The 18922-nt window shown below is 39.5% G+C and overlaps 2 protein-coding genes across 11 annotated transcripts in view; both read left to right on the forward strand.

Moving 5' to 3' along the window:
* The window catches only part of LOC123513166 (thymosin beta-like), a 44531-nt gene extending 30407 nt beyond the window's left edge, over nucleotides 1-14124 (forward strand). For 4 of the 9 annotated variants that reach the window (XM_045270096.1, XM_045270097.1, XM_045270094.1 and 1 more), the window contains exons 2-10: nucleotides 3257-3429; nucleotides 5076-5189; nucleotides 7381-7494; nucleotides 8063-8176; nucleotides 10012-10125; nucleotides 11103-11216; nucleotides 11886-11999; nucleotides 12774-12887; nucleotides 13298-14124. In XM_045270096.1, the coding sequence (XP_045126031.1) occupies nucleotides 3297-3429; nucleotides 5076-5189; nucleotides 7381-7494; nucleotides 8063-8176; nucleotides 10012-10125; nucleotides 11103-11216; nucleotides 11886-11999; nucleotides 12774-12887; nucleotides 13298-13323 (957 nt within the window). In that variant the 5' untranslated portion in view covers nucleotides 3257-3296 and the 3' untranslated portion in view covers nucleotides 13324-14124. The remainder of the gene's footprint in view (nucleotides 1-3256; nucleotides 3430-5075; nucleotides 5190-7380; nucleotides 7495-8062; nucleotides 8177-10011; nucleotides 10126-11102; nucleotides 11217-11885; nucleotides 12000-12773; nucleotides 12888-13297) is intronic. The other 5 variants (XM_045270100.1, XM_045270099.1, XM_045270098.1 and 2 more) reach the window with 5 other exon arrangements.
* A 155-nt stretch (nucleotides 14125-14279) lies between these two features.
* Nucleotides 14280-18571, forward strand: LOC123513164 (insulin-like growth factor-binding protein complex acid labile subunit). 2 transcript variants are annotated; one of them, XM_045270089.1, is made up of 6 exons: nucleotides 14280-14415; nucleotides 14658-14768; nucleotides 15058-15204; nucleotides 15321-15467; nucleotides 15585-17027; nucleotides 17236-18571. In XM_045270089.1, the coding sequence occupies exons 2-6, from the start codon at nucleotides 14739-14741 to the stop codon at nucleotides 18070-18072; spliced, it is 2604 nt and encodes an 867-aa protein (XP_045126024.1). In that variant the 5' UTR covers nucleotides 14280-14415; nucleotides 14658-14738; the 3' UTR covers nucleotides 18073-18571. The 2 variants fall into 2 exon arrangements, with proteins under 2 accessions (XP_045126024.1, XP_045126025.1); XM_045270090.1 differs by having other exon boundaries at nucleotides 14400-14768.
* Nucleotides 18572-18922: the final 351 nt, after the last annotated feature.

Raw genomic sequence — 18922 nt, forward strand, 5'->3', positions numbered from 1 at the left:
TAGTTGTCTGCACCACAAGGGCGTGTCAACAATGGAAATCTCTCTGGCAGATTTTCAACTCCTTTGTCGATAACAGAGAGAGAGAGAGAGAGAGAGAGAGATGAATCAAGGTTATCGGTCGATTGTGGGAAACTATGCGGGATGCGCGCACCATGTTTTAATGAATTAAAGCCTGCATGCCAGAGTTATCCATATCTAAGTGTATTAGCAATCCTCACGAAGAATTTTTAAGTAATACCAGGAAGCTATCAACGCTAACCACTGCATTCTAGAGGGGTATTCACTGATTTCACATTTAGAGTTGTCTCGAAACTGAGATTCTTTATAGCTGTCATTTCTTCGCGATATTTTAATATGGCTGTTTAATTGGCAGACTTTCCCTTTATAGGCAAGGAATGTAACTTGGGTAGCGGTACGGATTTCACTCATCACCTCCTCAGAGAAATTATCGGTAGGAAATAAGCAGCTGGGTGTAGTTCGTTGTTTGGGGTCCGGTCAACCCACCTTGTCTGGCTTGATTGTTGACTAGAGTTGTGAACCACACCCCGTGAAGTAATATGTATGACTGTTGTACCCTATGGGAATCACATACTCAAGACAGTTGGTGGCCCAAATACCTGTGTGTGACGGGGAGCACATTCTGCCCTGCGTCTGGCTTGGGTATTGGGTAAGGGGGAGGAGGGAGTGACCGAACCTTCACACTTGCTTCATCTTTTCATTACAGCGCCATACTACGCTCTTAAAGCCTGGTACTATATTTCACTCAGTTAAAACGGATGTAGTCTAGCCTAGCCGTCGAGGTACTATTGTAGACCTATACAGCTAACTGGAATTGCGTAGTCATTGTATCAGCATCCCCTACATACCGTGTTCCTTCTGCCACCACTCTCACCTGCCCCAGAGATCAGCTGCGTGAAGGAGAGAAGGGACGTGGATGTTGTCAGGCAACTTTCCCGTATATTACTAAAAGCTCTGTTTTTTTTTTTTTTTTCCCACTCCAAAGGCGGCATTACAAGGTTTTGTATTGACACCCCCTCCCTCCCTAAAGGCGCCCCACTGATCGCCCAAGCGGGTCTGAGCGGCATGCAGGGCGGTGACTCATGGACCAGGTGTTGGGGCCGCCTTTTCCCTCCCCCTCCCTCCGATCAGACCCCGCCCTCAACAACTCCCCACTCATTCCCCACCCCCAAGACTCCCGTTACCCGGTGGAGGGGTTTGCACGCCGGTTCGCCTGTGGGTTGAAAAGTTGGAAGCCGATATCTGTACCCAGGTTGGGGGTTGACTATAACTTGGCTTACTACTTCACGCACCGAGGAATCGCAAAAGTCAACAGTTACATTACTTTATTTTGTCATTGGTAATTGTGTAACCGTCATTATAACAACCTACTTGTATGGTGTTTAGTGACGAATTTTAACTATACTATCACTATTATGCATTACAATACAGAACTTAATTCCTTTCTTAAACTGTGTCGTCACTGACGTAATTCGGAACGTGGATTAGTAGGAGGGTGCAGAGATAATACTGGAAGCTTATGCTCATTCTAAGCTTCTTTCTTATAACAATTCACTGGTCACTCCACCGGCTTGAAGTGGATGTTCGTGGCTGTAGTCGTTGAAGAAAGAGGATATGGTATGAGGAATGAGAGCATGGCACGGCAGTTTGAGGAGTACATCACGATCTTCTTAATATACGGTCTTACAGAGGCTAAGACATAGCTTTCGTGTGATTCTAGTGTTTAAGTGGACCGTTTTTTATGAGTTTGACGTGTGTGTCTGTGTGTGTGTGTGTGTGTGTGCTGCTTTTCGTGTTTGGACAATGAGAAGGGTCAGTGTTGAGTCATCCTTTGCGTGGTGACAGTAAAGTGTGAGGCAGTATAGTGGAGCCAATCCCTACTCAAGTTCATCTCTTGGTGCAACCATCCACTTACTCGGAATCTATTCCACTTATGCACTAGTCCCTTACTGTATACAACCATTGATATAATCAGGTGGAGAAATTACCTTTCATATTTACGAGTACTTGGATTGGTTTTGTTAAAGCACTCTTAAGATTTTACCATGATTTTCATCAAAACTATTAGCCTTAACTTTGAATGATAAAAGGATTCAGTAAAATAGTTTTTTTTAATCTGATCTTAAGTTCATATCAAGAAACTTGTACTGTAAAGCAAGTCCAGTAGATTTACTCAAGTATCTTGCTTGCATGACAGGTAAGAATTTGTGCACTCGCAAATTAACAGATAGAACACAAGTCTAGAAAAGTCAGACGAAAACATAACACTAGTCTATCAAAATAAATATCAATGTGTAGCAATAAAAAATCAAATAAATGAAAAATGCTATATAAGAATCTGGTTTATTTAAATTGGAAATGGTCTTTGACATTCACACATTTCAGGGAAAGACATTGAGACCAGCAATGTTAGTACAAATTTAGATAGAATCTTTTGTTCTGCAACTTCTGTCTTCAAGTTGCTTTTGGAAAACTTCAGTGATTTCTAGTACAAAATAACTTTGCTTTGTTATTTTGTAATAAAAGAAGCTTCTGTTGTAATGTGTTAACTTCCAAGTATCCATACAGTAGGGGGTTGAGTTCATGTTGTTACACTGATTTGAACATGAAAAAAAAAAGTTTAGTTCATTGGTTATTTTCTTACAAGAATATGAATAACACTGACTCCTTAGAATATAGGAAGATGAAATGAGAATCAGTTATGCCTTTTCATCAGATTGTTAGTTGATTAAGGTTAGGTATCAAATTGGTTCTTTCTGAGCATTTTGAAAAGTGGAAGCATGCAGTTCTATAGTTATTTGCCTCTCAGATGATTTCTTTTTATTTTTCATCATGTGTTACACAGTGGAGTTCATAATAAAGTAACCTAAATCTGGTAATCTTTTAAGAATTTCTAGAATCAGTAATAAGTTTTGTGCTTTTCACACTTAACCTGAATGTCGCTTTATAGTGACAAATTTCACTCAGAATAGAATTGTGAGGTGGCCTAAGAGGCTGAGTGTTTGTGGATGGTGTAACATGAAGCAGTGAGGCAGTGGTAGTGTAATTTGACAGGTGTTTTGAGCACCTGTTAGCCAGGGCTTGTGTTCATGATTGCCCAATTCATGAATATAATCAGTGCAGTCTCATAAGTATCATAAATATGAACTTTATAGATACAGGATTTCTTAGAACTTATCATTGAAATTTGCCTCCATGTCACCAACTCCTAACCTTTATCAATATTCTCTGCCGGCAGTTAACCTTGGAACCTTGCCACCCTAATCACCACCACCACCATGAGCGCAGAAGCCACCCTCAAGGACTTGCCCAAGGTCGACAGTGTGCTCAAGGAACAGCTTGAGGGCTTCTCTCAAGATAAGTTGAAGAAAACGGACACTACCGAGAAAACTACTTTGCCGACAAAGGAGGGTGAGTAGCAATGCCAGGAAGATGAGGAAGGCAATAGTAGAAGGAGACCTAAGAGGGAATTTAGAATATTAGAGGGTGATAGAGAATAGGTTCTAGCTGCAGGAAGAGACTCTTTACTTACTGAGCTACTGAAGGAGTGATGAAGTTATGGAGTAGGCAGAAATCTGAAGCATTAAGTGAAGACCTGCGCCTGGTGCTTGGTTCTCGCTACCACCACTACCCCAATGGAATCCTCACAAGTCATCAAAAACGAACATTTGTGTTATGTGTCGCATGATAGACATGTAATGGAGAGAACAAGAATGAAGAAGAAACATTAAGAGAAGAGCACCTGTAATATCTTTGTAAAGTGATTTGCTGATTGTATGTTATGTGTTGTATGTCTGTTGTGTACTGAATACTTGTAGGTTTTAGATGTGTACAGTGAATAGAACATGCAATAAGTTTGAAGTAATTTTGTGGTCTGCTGTCATGATGATCTCATAAGAGGGAACAAAAACATTTCTATATGAATTAATTTTTAAAATTTGTATACGCTTACTTAGTTTTTTTTTTTTTCTGGGACTTTCCCAATACATTTTTCATGTACTCACTGTATAAATAGTAGGTATGTTTTTCATATAGATCAGAAGATGCTGCATTTGAATTCTATTATAAATTATAATGAGTGTAGTTCTTAATTGCAAAAGGAAATGTGTATGAGATGATCTACAAAAAAATCAGCAAAGCACCTCTAACCTTTATTTTGTGAGAAATCATCCAGTTTATTTTTGTAATTGTTTTTTTTAGAGAATTCATCCAAAAACTTTGGTCCAGTTTTCTTAACACAGGCATGGTAGTTTTGAGTAATAGTATACATAGTTAACAGTAGAAGTTATACCCGGAGACTTTTTTTCCATGAACATCATAATAGTTAATTGTTAGCGTAGGATTTTTTACTTGTCTTTTTAAGCTACTTGATGTGAGAGTTAGGTGAGTGGTGTGGACAGAACATGGAGTATGAAACTACTGAAAATAAGAGTGGCAATGGGTCGAAGGTGTCTGCAGCTGGTGGTAAAGTTTCTACATGTACCCAATAAGCTTCATGCATGGATAGTTCAGATTTTCTCTTCCTTCAAACATATACTCTCATTTCATGGTTTCATTTGGAATGTGTTCTTCATTTTGAATGAATTGCTAAGATTGCATTTATGTGTTCATAGTACTTTTATTCATCCGTTTTGTTGCTGCATGTTATTTGAATGTCAGAGCACCAAATGCATGATGGGTTGTAATGCACATTGTTGGCCAGTTGATAGCTTAGACTTAAATTTTGAATTAAGTACCGAGATGAGAGATTTTCTTTAACCTTGCTTTAATACTAGTAACATAGGCAGGAAGGGAATATCTTTATTTTTAAAAAATGTAGTCTTAATTTAGTTATGCATATATTCAATTTAAAAAGTGTCTTAATTTAGTTATGTCTCAATTATTTTGCATGCCATTGTTCTGCTTGTCTTCATTCATTTGTTTATATAATGAAAAATCATTTAAAATTCATTCATGAGCCTTTATACTAACTATTACTGGAAAGGATTAATGTAGGAACCATTTGCTGGAACTTTAAGAAGAGTGTGCATGATGGCTTTATTGCATGATGGGGGCAGATGTGGAAAACGAGAAGCAGCATGACAAATTGATGCACAACATTGAGGACTTTCGCAGTGACAGACTGAAGCGCACCTCTACCTCGGAAAAGATTGTCTTGCCTACTCCTGAAGGTACTACTTGTAGTGTTGGGTGTTCAGCTTCTCATGCATGTGCTGATTCTTTTCTTGCTCCTGGTGATTTGTCTTTAGCTATTATTGCATAATTAATAAACTATATAGCCACATGCAAGTGCATTAATGAACACGCTTGCATATCTACTGATGGCTCCCTACTTGATAGAAGCAGCCTTCCTATCCTCATTTTTAAATAGAGCAACTTGTGAACTTTACAGTTTTTAGTAGGTAAATATCATAAACCTGAAGTTGTGATGTGTCAGTGAAGCTACACTTCTTTCTCAATTTATCTCCATGTCCACCTCCCCATCCCCACTCACTCCTTGTTTCTGCATCTCACACCCCCCCTCCCTATCACTTTCACCTAATATATATATATCTCTCTCTCTCTCTCTCTCTCTCTCTCTCTCTCTCTCTCTCTCTCTCTCTCTCTCTCTCTCTCTCTCTCTCTCTCTCTCTCTCTCTCTCTCTCTCTCTCTCTCATTCAGGAAAGTATATATGATGTAAAACACACACACACCGCGTAGTGTAGTGGTTAGCATGCTCGACTCACAATAGAGAGGGCCCAGGTTCGAGTCCTGGGAAGCAGTGAGACAAATGGGCAAGCCTCTTAATGTGTAGCCCCTGTTCACCTAGCAGTAAATAGGTACGGGATGTAACTTGAGGGGTTGTGGCCTTGCTTTCCCAGCATGTGGAGTGTGTTGTGGTCTCAGTCCTACCCGAAGATCGGTGTATGAGCTCTGAGCTTGCTCGGTAATGAGGAAGACTGGCTGGGTGACCAGCAGGCGACCGTGGTGAATTACACACACACACACACACACACACACACACACACACACACACACACACACACACACACACACACACACACACACACACCACACGAAGTAGGGAGCCAACTGTACTTGGACGTATCCACACAGGTTTGTATAGTAGTAATAGTTGCACATTATAAATACTCTCTAGTTCTTATTCACTGTTTTCATATGCAAATTCATGTTTTTCTATGGTATTAAAGACTGAATTGATTGTAGCATTGTCAGTCTTCTGCTTTCACATATCTTCTATGTGATTTTGAAAGAGTCTGGTCTGGAGTTGAAAAGTAAGTTCTTAAATGCAGCTTATGATAAGCATATTTTTTGTGTACTTTCTTGTACTGTGTTGTCAAATTGTGTGTGATGTTTTGCTTTTTGAAGCTGATTCCTTGATATTCTTGTCCTTTTGTTTCAATGAGCAGGCAAGATAATGAATTACACTGAGACAAATTGCAGTGAATCATTGAAAATTTATACCTGGGATGTTGGTTAGGAAAAGATCAAATGTGTGTGTGTTGTTTGCAAAGCAGAGAAGAGAAGGCCTGCTCAGGAATAGATGGACTGTGGTATTCACTTCATTGTTTGTGTGATGCACCAGCTTCCTTCAGTTTGATAACTCTTCACTTATTATGTGTGGATTTTATGGTTTACATGCACTATTCTTTTCTCATGAGTTTTCCAGTTATATTGATTTTACAATTTTTTTTTTTATTCATGCATGTATTTGGGATTTAGAAGCTTTTATAAAGTGACCTATGAAATTATATTCTGCATAGTTAGCTTCTTGTTATGTAAAATATCGTTATATTCATTTTGTCAGTTGTTTATTAATTTAATCATTCAGTCACTAAAACGATGCCACTTTTTATTGACATCAAATTATATTTTTGCAGTGGATTTTGCATAACTCCTGTGTATCATCACATCTTTCTTTTATTGTTACAAATGTTGATTTAATTTCCTTTTAAGTAAAAAAAAAATGCTTGACTTTTTTTTTTTTTTTTTTTTTTTTTTTTGTACGTGATTGCTTTATTATAAACATTAGACTCCATAAAAGCTATTAAACTTCAAAAGTGAATATCCTTTATGGATCTCTATGATGGTTGTTTTCCTCCAACTCAAGCAAGCAAAGCCACATCAACACTGTTGAGTGTACCTTATCTACCTTTTGATGTGTCATGACTTACATTCATTGGCTACTTGGCTGTTGTCATGTTGCTTTTCCCAACTGTCCACCATCAGTGGCCACTGAATTCCACCCTCATCCACCTGTAATATTGGTGGTGATGAGTGAAGGAGTGAGTAGAGCTCAGTGCCCTCCTGTGCATGATTGATGGCCTACTGCATGGCTCTGCATGATGTGGTTGTTTCAGACGTGGCAGCAGAGAAACAGAGTCAGGCTCTCTTCAATGCAGTCGAGGGCTTCGATGCCTCCTCACTGAAGCATACTGATACCAAGGAAAAAGTAATTTTACCAGCAAAGGAAGGTGCGTTTAATATAAGTATATGTTAAGTCCCTACGCACATAAGTTATAATTACCTAAGCATTTTAGAATAAGAACAATGTGCAGCTCAGCACATGTTAAGTTTGTTCTTTCTCGAAGTATATAGCACACTTGGAGTGTGGTACCTGAATATTGCTAATTGTATTAGGATTGGTACTGGCTTCTGCCTGCCGAAAGTAGTATATTTTCAATAATTTTCCTTCAGAATAAGGAAACTGAAAATGTATGCTGAAAGTAGCGAGTCTACTTTTTACGGTAGATTTTGAATATGGAAATCTGTAATATGTACAGAGTATTTATTGATTTATTTGCATAGAGGTAATATTTTCCATTAATAGTAATGTCATAAGAAAACTCAATTTAATAGTAACATTGATGTTTCGAGGTGGCTGGATTTTTTTTTCCTTCCTGAAACGGTAACAAAGAGTAAACAAAGGGAAGAAAAGTGGAAGTCGTATGAACTTTCAGTGAACCTCTTTTGGAATAAAATTAATCTATATCTGTACCTGTAAGTTGCTGTAAATTTGGTCTTGGGTTATTCCCTCAACAGATATTGAAAGAGAACGAACACACCAGAGCATATTCCAAGGAGTCACTGATTTTGACAAGGCTTCAATGCGACATGCAGAAACTCAGGAAAAAATAGCCCTACCCGCCAAAGAAGGTAGAACGGAAACAATGAATAATGTGACAAGCACATTAACCAGTCATATATACTGCATACAGTACAAATACATACTTGCATGATGATTAAAAGTAATTAGCTTCCTTGTATGAGGTGAGCTATAACTATTCTCTAAATAATGCTGAGAAGTAACAAAAACCCAATGCAGTAAAGGAAAAAAGAACGGTAAACTCAAAATTCGGCCAGTATAAATCCTAATGCATAGTTCATGTACGCTTCTTATGGGAGGTATGGCTTGGGCCACTAACATAAACACACAAGCCCTGAAAGATAATGCTGAACGAAAATACAGTACTAAATATCACTTTCCTATGGTAAATCTACATCTTGCGTTGTGCCAGTCTTCATTACTACTTGCCTTATGACTTACTATAGCACGCTTAGACCTCAACATTTAACTTAATCAGAATCTCCCACTTAGTAACTTTTCTATCACACAGCCATCAAACATGCACTATTGCATGTATACATATGTACATAGCAGCAGTTAGTTCTATGGCTTATGTGTGATGGGTGAGTGACTACAGAAGGAGCAACAGACAGAGAAGTGGTGGCAAATAACGGAAGCGAGCTCAGTGACAATAACTACATGGGAGCATTCCCGTTGTTCTTTGTATTAAATCTTAATTAATTCACGTTACAAGAAGTGTCTAACGATCTCCTATTTTTACTACGGCTCTTCTTTTGACATGCAAGTATAGGTACAGTGATTACAATCATCGGGAAACAAGGGCTGCTTCTAAATATAATTTCTAATCTCTAACTAAGCATAAACTAATTATCATCAATACTGATTGAGATATTTAGCAGTAAACATATTTCTTGACTAATAGAACAGTCAGTATTTTCAGATATATTAATGTAACTATTATTAGATTTTAAGTTTGATGCAGTAGTGTTTTCTTTACAATATATATGTATTTTGATAAAGAATCTGTATTCCTCAATTTAAGAGTTTGCTAGATGTAATTACTGTCATTTGCAATATATACATATTAGTTAGGTGATGATATCTAGTCATGTTTTTGGGTTAAATAATGTATGATTATGCTGTTGTGAAAGATTTCATTATTTTTAAAGTTGACCTGTCATAAGATTACATGATGTATTTGTGTGTGTGTGTGTGTACACACCTTTGTGTGCAAGTGTGAATTTTCATTTAACTTCCATCCAAGGTGTAAATTTTGCAAACAACTTCCTACCCTGTATAGTGTTTGTATGATACTTTCTGAATTCTATATCTGGAACATTAATCAAGTTTCAATAGGTAATTGTTGTACATTACTTCTTGTATTTGATGCTTAGTAAGAAAACAATGCCAGTGCAGATTCCAGTCTCCACTGTGTGTGAACTTGTTGCTTGCCTTTCTTTCAGTTTATTTAGTGACAACATATATTGTCTTAAGATAGTCTTTGGCTTTTTTTTTTTTTTTTTTTTTTTTTTTTTTTTGCAAAGACAAATTATGGAATGTGTTACATGCTGTGAATCTGAGTGTTGCTAGAAAGTCAAGACATGCAATCCCCAATGGTTATTTTTGTCATGCCATAGCACATCAATATCTTGGGTTGATTTTACTTGCTTCAAAAGATATTGATATATAGTTATATGGAACTTTTCAAACTATTTCAGAATAATAATGATCAATAGGATTCTTTGTTTTAAAGTGGCCGTATAATTTTAGATGAAAATGTACTAATACTATCAAGGGGGATTGCATGTTGGTACTGTACAGACGTAGCTCATGTGGCTGTGGCTAGCAAGTCTCAACGCCACCCAGTATTAATGTCATTCCCTCCTCTGTCATGGGAGAGCAGATATCGAGACAGAGAAGACTCATCAGAGCTTATTCCAGGGAGTTACAGGATATGACAAGTCTCAAATGCGGCACACAGAAACAGAGGAAAAGGTTGCCCTGCCTGCCAAAGAAGGTATCACATGCATGGAGGAGGAGGAGGAGAAAGTCCATGATGGAGAGTTAGATCCATGCTTGCTTTAGATGCAAAACTTTCAGGATCACCGAGCCTTCCCTTGTTATGGTTTCTAGAATTCTAATCCTGTATTTTGTGCATATGTTTTTGTCAATGTGTATGAATTGAAATTTAAAATTTTATTAGTTTGTAAATTTTTTTAAATGCATCTTTTTGAATTGAAAAATATATATCTTGACTGTTGAAGTTATTCTCCAGAAAAATCATCTGGAATACAGATTGCATTTATTCAAACTTGGAAGGCAGGTGGCATAGAAGTGTTGTCTCATACATGCTCCTTGGCTATTGGTGATGGTGCTGTTAGTGATAATGGTGGCAGTGGCAGCAGAAGCAGCAGCAACAAAGAAAATGTCTTCCTCTCCACAGCCTCTTCCTGTCATCAAATTTAGAAAATAAGCTTTATCTTGAACTGAGAATCAAGTGGCCACTTTTCCCAAATACTAGTATTTGTAAAAGGATTGTTGAGAAGTCAACATGGTTAGCAATTTGTTTCATTTTACTCTGTGCATCAGGAAGCAGTGTGTTTTTCAGCAGTGTTTGGGGAGGTAGCCACGTGAGCCTCATGTGATAGATGGATATAGTGGGACTTTCTCTTGACCTTGCAACTTTTGATATGGCTTATGGAGTCTTTGGGTTGTATGATCTGAAAATATGTACATAGTAATAGTTTCCTCAACTAATCCCTTCTTTATGACTCTGTAGATTGCACTGGTGTAATGTACATAGAGTTTGGGTATGGTTTATTTTTTGTCATTGCTGAACACAATATGGCTATGTATTAGGACTCATGCTTGTAAGGATAGTTTGTTAGGGTTGCTAATGGCAATAGCTAGTGCTAGGTTTGTGTCATTTATGTAAATTAGCCACTTCATTTCTTTCTTTCTTACTTAACATCTTTTCTCTACACTGTCATCCAGATATTGAAAGAGAAAAAGCAGAACAAAAACTTTTCCAGGGAATTTCTTCCTTTGATAAATCAGCAATGCGTCAGGTCTCTACAGAAGAAAAAATCTTGCTTCCAACCCAAGCAGGTAACATTAGTCATGGAGTGCTTTGGCTCAGTGTTGAGTGACTATAGTGCTCATAAAGATGCACTAGTTTTATAAACCAATTTACAATCCAAGATGCTTCCTCAAACACTACATTTATCTAGGAAATAACAATTAAGTGCAAGGCTCATTTTAACATGTTTGATATTTCCATTGTTGTTGACTAGTTAGAGACCTTGCCAATTATAAGAAATCTGCCACTGTTTTTTGCTTACTTACTGTAAATTCAGAAGCAGCTTGATATGAAACTTTTATGTGGTTCTTGCACTTATTTTTTTTGCAGTCTGATATAACAAGTTTCCTAATCCTTAATGAGACCAACACCATGAGCAGAAGACTGAAGTTCACATAAGTTTGCTATGGTGGGTTAATCTGCTGATGTCTGTTTTAAAGGATGCTGAACACAGTGATTCACTACCATATATATTAATCATGAATTATAATCTGCTCCATCAGTGGTACTACAATAGAAAAGTAGCTGAATTCATGTTAGAATATGTTGGTGTATGTACATATAATGCAAGATCCATCAACATGCTTGGGATTTAATAAAAATGCAGACTGAGGATGTGGTGAAGGTGTGTTAGGTGTGGAAGGCTTGGCATTGCCTTGCACTCACAGATGCTTTACAGTACTGCTAATGTCCAACAGATATTGAGAGTGAACGTACACACCAGAGACTGTTAGAGCGTTTAGTCTCCTTCGACAAAAATGAGATGAAGCCCACAAAAACTGAGGAGCGAAATGTTTTGCCGTCAAAAGAAGGTTGAGGAACGTGTGGCTTGCGTGTTTTAATTGGTTAGGATGTTATAGAAATGTTTGTTAACTTAGGAAATAGTTGTGTATACATATATGTTAGTCTTTGGTATTTTGATATGAATTGACTGCATTTTTATCTAAATAGCTAGTTTTAAACTCAACCAAATTGTTCACCCAGTATGTTTCTTGTGTATCAAAGAGAAATGTGAAGCTTAAGGAATATAAAATGTTTACTAACTTTCTAGTAACATCATTCTTTAAGTGTGAGTTTGGGAATGTATGTTAGTCAATAATAATTAATGTAAGCATGCACTTTGAAGCTGTACATAATGTTAACATATCTAACACATGTTCACAATTTAGGCTTTATAGTACGTGGTGTCTGTAATAATGTCAATCTTTACTCTTATTATGATTAACTGATTTCAATTTGAGACACTAAAATTAGTTTTGGTGTGATTGTTGACAACTGTGTCTATATATAGAGATACTGATATTAACTTGTGTTGTGTGTGTTTAATTAACTGGTGTAACTGGTATTATTGGCCATGGTGCCTCTTAACTCTGTATGTCATATTAACACTGGAGCATATGCAGATATTCTTTGAAGGAAAAGATTGTTTCCCTCTCATCACTTTCCATCTTGCTTGATACTTTGATATAAGTGATGATCATCAAGGCATTAGTTGCTAAAGTAGAAGTACTCAGTGCTAGTTTTATTGTGAATTATGCCAGGTCATTGTAAAGTATTGCTAGTATCAACCATTTTTGGCATTACAGATATTATTGCCGAAAAGGGTCAGCAGGCCCTCTGTGAAGGTATTGAAAAGTTCGACCCCTCGGGTCTCAAGAAGACGGCAACTGCCGAGAAGAATACTCTCCCGACTAAGGAAGGTGAGTGTCCATAGCTTGTGTTCTACCTGTCATGATATTAAAGCTTGTACATGTACCAACACACCACTGAAACCTTTTATATAAATAGTTGAACATGGAGTAACATTTTAAGAAATTAAATGGTTGTTTAGGGACAAGTTCCAGCATTTCAGATTGGAATTAAAATAGCATGGGTAAATGGCTCTCTGGTCCCATACTTGTATGAAACTGGGTATTACAGGAGAGCAATAATAATGTCAGAAGGCTTATAGTCATTATAAGAACTTAAAGGAATTTTTTTAGTATGCAAGGCAATTACATACAGTTGGTAAGATTGAGAAGTCAGGAGTGAGAGATAATATGATAATTACTATGGAAGAAAACCTAGATGTCATAAGGGGTAATTTACAACTCTCCATGTTTTGTTGCAGTCATTGAAGCGGAGAAGAAAGCTTAATTGGGTGGAAGTGGCCTCAAGAGTTGCTCCTCCTGTCTCCTCCCTGCTCCCTCAGGCCTTCCTTTTAGGGTCTGCAAGCCAAAATGTTTTGTACTTTGATAACCATAAGTATATAGGTCAACTGATTTTGTAACTTCATATCAGATGCTATTCTATTATTTTTTGCTTTATTGATAAAGAAGACGGTGCTCGTTGATAGCAAGGCGTTGGCAGAAAGTCCTTTGAGGAACTGTTTGATAGTCAAAGGTTTGACATGCTTTGCACTCCCTTATTTTATGATCAGCAATGCTAGTGGACCAAAAATTCACCTTGCTTTCATCTCATATTTAGAGGATAGACTTCTCCCATGAAGGAAATGGAAAACTGCCAAGTGGTACAATTTTTTTTTTTTTTTTTTTTTTTAATTAAATTGAAGCTGCATTTGAATCCCCCACCTTTTTTTTTTTTTTTTAAGTTTCCCCATTATGTTATGGTTAGGATTTTCTGACTTGCCGTTAAGTATTTTCTTTCAAAATCATTTGCTTTTTGGGGCATCCAATTATATGTGATTTTGGGAGTCAATAAAATGCTTTTGTATGTGTTTGTTTATTTCATCCATTAACTCTTGAGTTCAGATTATCCTTCCAATGTAGGTAAGATTGGCACATATCAGAGTTGTGATAGGAATCTTCTGAGTATGTACTATATGTTAGCTTGCCATATCTCTGAACCAGTGAAGTGGCATGAACATAAAATATAAATGTTAATTTTACTTCGAGAGCTGGAGAGTAAGATGGTGAGAAATAAACTGTTATAAATGTATCCACTTGTCATCCTTGCACAGAAATCCTTGCCAAGCTACGACTTTCAAGGGAAGTAGCAACTGATGATACAACACTGGGAAAGTTACTATCGCAGTCCATTCTCTCTCTCTCTCTCTCTCTCTCTCTCTCTCTCTCTCTCTCTCTCTCTTATCGGTACCCACCCCCTCAGCAGCTTCCGGTTACAGTACACACCCACCACTGTCCCCTCATTGGGCGGCCACACACGAGGGGAAGGCGGTACAAGCTGCTCGTCGCACTCCACACACGCACTCCACTCAGGCGACTAACTGTACGCAGGCAAAGTTTAGGAAACTTAAGAAAAATAGTGTTTAGGTCCTTTTGGTATCGTAAGATTCTAATATCATGATGTCTTATTCAGTAATCTATCACTAACAAATGAGAAAAAATGGAGATATTTTTGAGTGCTTGAAAATTTGTGATTCTTATTCGCTTGGTTGTCATATCAAGCAATGGTCTTAGATATATAGAACTGGGTTGATTATAAAGCTAGGGAGTGATATTGACTGACAGATAGTGGAAGTTTGTGTGGGGAAGAGCAGCGGTACCCAGCGGGCCAGCAAGCAGTGAGCCACCGAATAAGAGACAGGAGACATGCAGGTTTTAGCGTGCTTCGTACTAGCGGTGAGTGTTCTAGTGCTTCATAAATTACACCATAGGGCATTGGTTGTATTGAAATATGCGGCGTTTTGCTTACTGGCAAGATCTGCATTTCTTTAACGTGCGTTAATCATTGTTCATCTTGTGCTGAAATAATTGTGCTTTAATAGTTTAACATTTATTTTGGATAAACTTGATATACTGTTATGAAATTACCATTCAATGTCGCTTATGGAAACTCTCGGTAGACAGTGTCTTTGGTATACTGTATGTGTGTGTGTGTGTGTGTGTTTGATTCACTCCGTGTCCTAAGGGTGTGGTGGCCTTCGGAGCGGCGGTTCTAATGGAGTGCCCGCGGGAGTGCACCTGTCAAGAGGCGCCACTGAGAGCCGCATCCTTCGTGCTCACCTGGATGACGTCATGGGGCGAGGATGATTTGCCGGAGATCCACCCTAATGAGGTGAGTCACACCGGAGTGCTCTGATGTTCGACTGAACTACTAAACTTTCTCTCTCTCTCTCTCTCTCTCTCTCTCTCTCTCTCTCTCTCTCGTATGACACAGCCTTGCCCTTTCAGGTGGGCGAGCCTAGCGACCTTGTCAACTCCCAGACGGCGGCCAGTGCAGGTGTCGACGTCGACGTGGTAGGACTCCACGCCACCTGCGCCCTTACAAGAGATACTAACCTCACCTCCCTCCTGCAAACCCTGCCCTCCAGCACCATGGTTAGCTATGTCTAGCAGCTTTTAGTATTTTTAGAAGAGTAGATAATTTCTTTACACTTAAAACATCACACCTTCATTTCGTGACACATTCTACATATTCATAAACTTGCCTTTCAGGTACTGACGCTACTACAGGCAGCAGGGAGCGATTTGACAGTGGTGGAGGCGAATCACTTGAAACCTTTGTCGGAGCTTAGGGCGCTGCATCTCCAAGGCTATGCTAGAAGAAAAACTGTGCAGGTGTCTGGCTACTTCTCCAATCGTGTGGAGGAGATGGTGGAGCACAAAAAACTGTCAGCGGAGAGGGAAGAAGAGGAACAAAATTTGCGGCTGGCCTTGTCTGAGGATGCTTTGACTCCCCTAAGAGGTCTGCAGCTTCTTGACTTGCAGTATGTCCGCCTGGTGGCTGCCTTGGAGGGTGGGCGGCTAAGAAGGGACATTGAGCCGCTCTCCACCACCACTGTACTTGACATGCACTTGCCACACTTCCTCGCCATAGCTAAACAGCTGGAAGATTTAGATATTCCTTCAGAGGTGTTGTCGAAACTGCCAGTACCGCCGTTGACTGATGAGGAAGGCTCGGAAGTAGATATTGTGTTGCTGGACGAGCCTTCAGACGAAGTAGTGCCTTACGACGTGTTTAAGACAGAAAACAAAGTGGTGCTAGCTCCTTTCTTGGGTCAGACACATCTGAAATATCTCCGTCTAGCTCACGCAAAGCTGGATCGAGTAGGACCTGAACTGTTAACGGGGCTCTCTAGCCTCCACACCCTCACACTTGAACACAATCACATTAAGGTGCTTCCCGCGGCCATGTTTGCTCCCACGCCGCACCTCCACCACCTTTCCCTGGCTCACAACAACATCCTCACACTGGAAGGTGACAGTCTGGCAGGCCTCGATGAGCTGCTCACCCTTGACCTTGACAGCAACAAACTAGACAGGATTGGACCTGGCACCTTTCCACGCCTCCCGAACATAGCTACTCTTCGACTCCTTGAAAACCCCATTGAACACGTGTTTCCATTCACTTTCACTAGTGTTAATTCCACGGAAACGCTATTGTTAGGTGCCCGTGATGTAGCCGCCGAGATTCATGTGGATACATTCCGAGAGCTCAATGATTTGAAGATCCTCCAGATTGAGAACACCTCCTTGTCCTCGCTGAGTCGTTCCCTCCTTGAAGGCATGCCTACCCTCAGAGAATTGACTATTCACGGCCATGTCCCTTCCATTGACTTCGATGCTTTCACGTCCACCCCTGACCTCGACTCCCTCAACCTGGATCATTGTCATCTGACGAAGCTGTCGCTCGACGCTTTCTTTGGCCTAGATAAACTGCGTTATCTCGATTTGAGCCACAACGACTTGAATGAACTTTCTCCTGGAACTTTCGACCACTTGGCGAGCCTGAGGGAGCTGTATCTAAATAATAACAATTTGACCACCTTGCCACCGGCCATCTTCCTGCCTTTGCCCGCCAAGCTCATCCAAGTGCAGCAGAACCCGTGGCACTGTACCTGCGACCTGCGACAACTGCGACCTGCGCTAACAAATAAGGTAAAGATCAGCTTATTGCGTCGTTATTATATTTTCAAATTCTTGCGTGCTGTATAATAAATACCTACTTAAAATTGCAACAGAACCAACTGATTTTCATTTTCGTTAATGTAACAAGTCTTGTGATAAAGACATTTTAACTTACTAAGCTCTGTGTGTGTGTGTGTGTGTGTGTGTGTGTGTGTGTGTGTGTGTGTGTGTGTTGCAGGTGCGGGCGAGAGGATATACCACATGTCGCTTCCTGGAACGCTCGGGAATGGTGTGCAGCCAGCCAGACCCTCCTCGCCTCCGCTACGATTCCAGAGTAGCTCCACTATGTGCCACACCTGAACATTACCGCCACAGAAGTGTCTTCAAGGTCACCGCTCGTCGCCTCAAGTGCCCAAGGCATGTGTGGGACCCACGGCCACCACTCCGCCCCACCCCTAGTCTTCCAGTTGAAATACCAAAGCCAAAAGTGGACATTGTAAAGTTGGACACACCAGTTACGGAAGAACACAGTTGGATTCCCCTCATTGACTTCTCTGCTCCTCCCCACAAGGCGAAAGATTTATTAGAAATTGCAGAAGCTGAGATGCCAGAGGGTGCCTACGCTCCACTACCCGAGGAAGATGTGGTGGTGGAAGAGCTGGAAGTAGAGGTGGCTGTAGAGGAGGAGACGGAAGAAAGGGGAGAGGAGGAGGAAGAAGAAGAACAAGAAGCAGTGGAGCTTATCGAGGAAATTGAAGTGAGCGAGAGAGAGAACACGGAGGACATTCTGACAGGAGACCAGGATCTACATCCCTTCGACGTGGCAGGGAGGTTTGTCAGAAGGCAAAGAGAGAGATACCGCCAGGAAAAACAGGAGATGAAGAGACAAATGGCAGAGGAGCAGAGGAGGCGACTTAAAGCCCGACACGCCCTCAAACAGCGACATTGGAACAGGCTAGCAGATGATAAAAGAAAGTTTAGGGCACAGATGGCGGCAGAGCGGCAAAGGCTGTTAGAGAATAGAGAAAATGCAATGAATGAATTCATGAAAGGACAACAACATGCTATAAAGTAGTTTGATGGTTTAACACTGGTCCCCTTTTAATCATACACGTGTCATGGCCCATTCATCTCTCGGGCCACTTATAAAACATGCCATCAAACACACATCCTCTTCATATCCTCTTCCAGCTTATTTCCTTTATTTTTTTTCCTACGCTGTTTTTTTCCCTCATATCGAAAACAAAGAATACTCATCTTTTATTACCACATTTATGTATATTGTAAAAAATACTTTTGAAATATTATAAACATATGCATGATGTAAATCATTTTTTCGTCGAGTACTGGTATGCGTTATCGTTAGTCTATGAATTGATAAACTTCATTTAATTATAGAAGTTTACTATTATTTCTATGAAAAGGAAACACAAATTTTAGTAATATAACGAGGTAACAAGTTTTATCAGTAATGTTGTGTATTTTTCTAAATTCTTATTTTTATCTTAATAGGGAATGTAAGCTAACTAGTGGTATATGTTTTTGCACATTGGTCGTAATAAAAGTTAGTAAGACGTGTTGGTTTATAGTACCTAGGTACAACTTTTGCAACTACCGGAGAGGGTGGATGAACTACTGGTAACTGCGGAAAGGAGCGGTAAGTTGGTAAAGCACGGAAAAAAAGAAAAAAGAAAAAAAAATCATCAGCTGTTCAAGTTATTACCAGAAACGTTGAGTACCAGTAACTAGGACAATAACCGAGTAAACTAAAACACCATAGTGTGCCAAGTGTCACATACTGCATATGGAGAAAGATGCAGTTGAAGATATGCTTTGTTGAAGTCGTGAGGAATGATAAGCTAAAAAATGAAAAAAAAAGTATCCCAAGTTCCCAAGTGGCGCTTGGCCACAGCCCCCTGAAGGTT

The sequence above is a fragment of the Portunus trituberculatus genome, chromosome 35, assembly GCF_017591435.1.
Source record: "Portunus trituberculatus isolate SZX2019 chromosome 35, ASM1759143v1, whole genome shotgun sequence".
NCBI classification, from domain to species: domain Eukaryota; kingdom Metazoa; phylum Arthropoda; class Malacostraca; order Decapoda; family Portunidae; genus Portunus; species Portunus trituberculatus.

Coding starts and splice junctions, on each gene's coding strand:
- LOC123513164 (XM_045270089.1), top strand. CDS start 14,739: ATGCAGGTTTTAGCGTGCTTCGTACTAGCG. Junction 15,468..15,584: donor CCCTGCCCTCCAGCACCATG/GTTAGCTATGTC, acceptor CTTGCCTTTCAG/GTACTGACGCTACTACAGGC. Junction 17,028..17,235: donor GACCTGCGCTAACAAATAAG/GTAAAGATCAGC, acceptor TGTGTGTTGCAG/GTGCGGGCGAGAGGATATAC.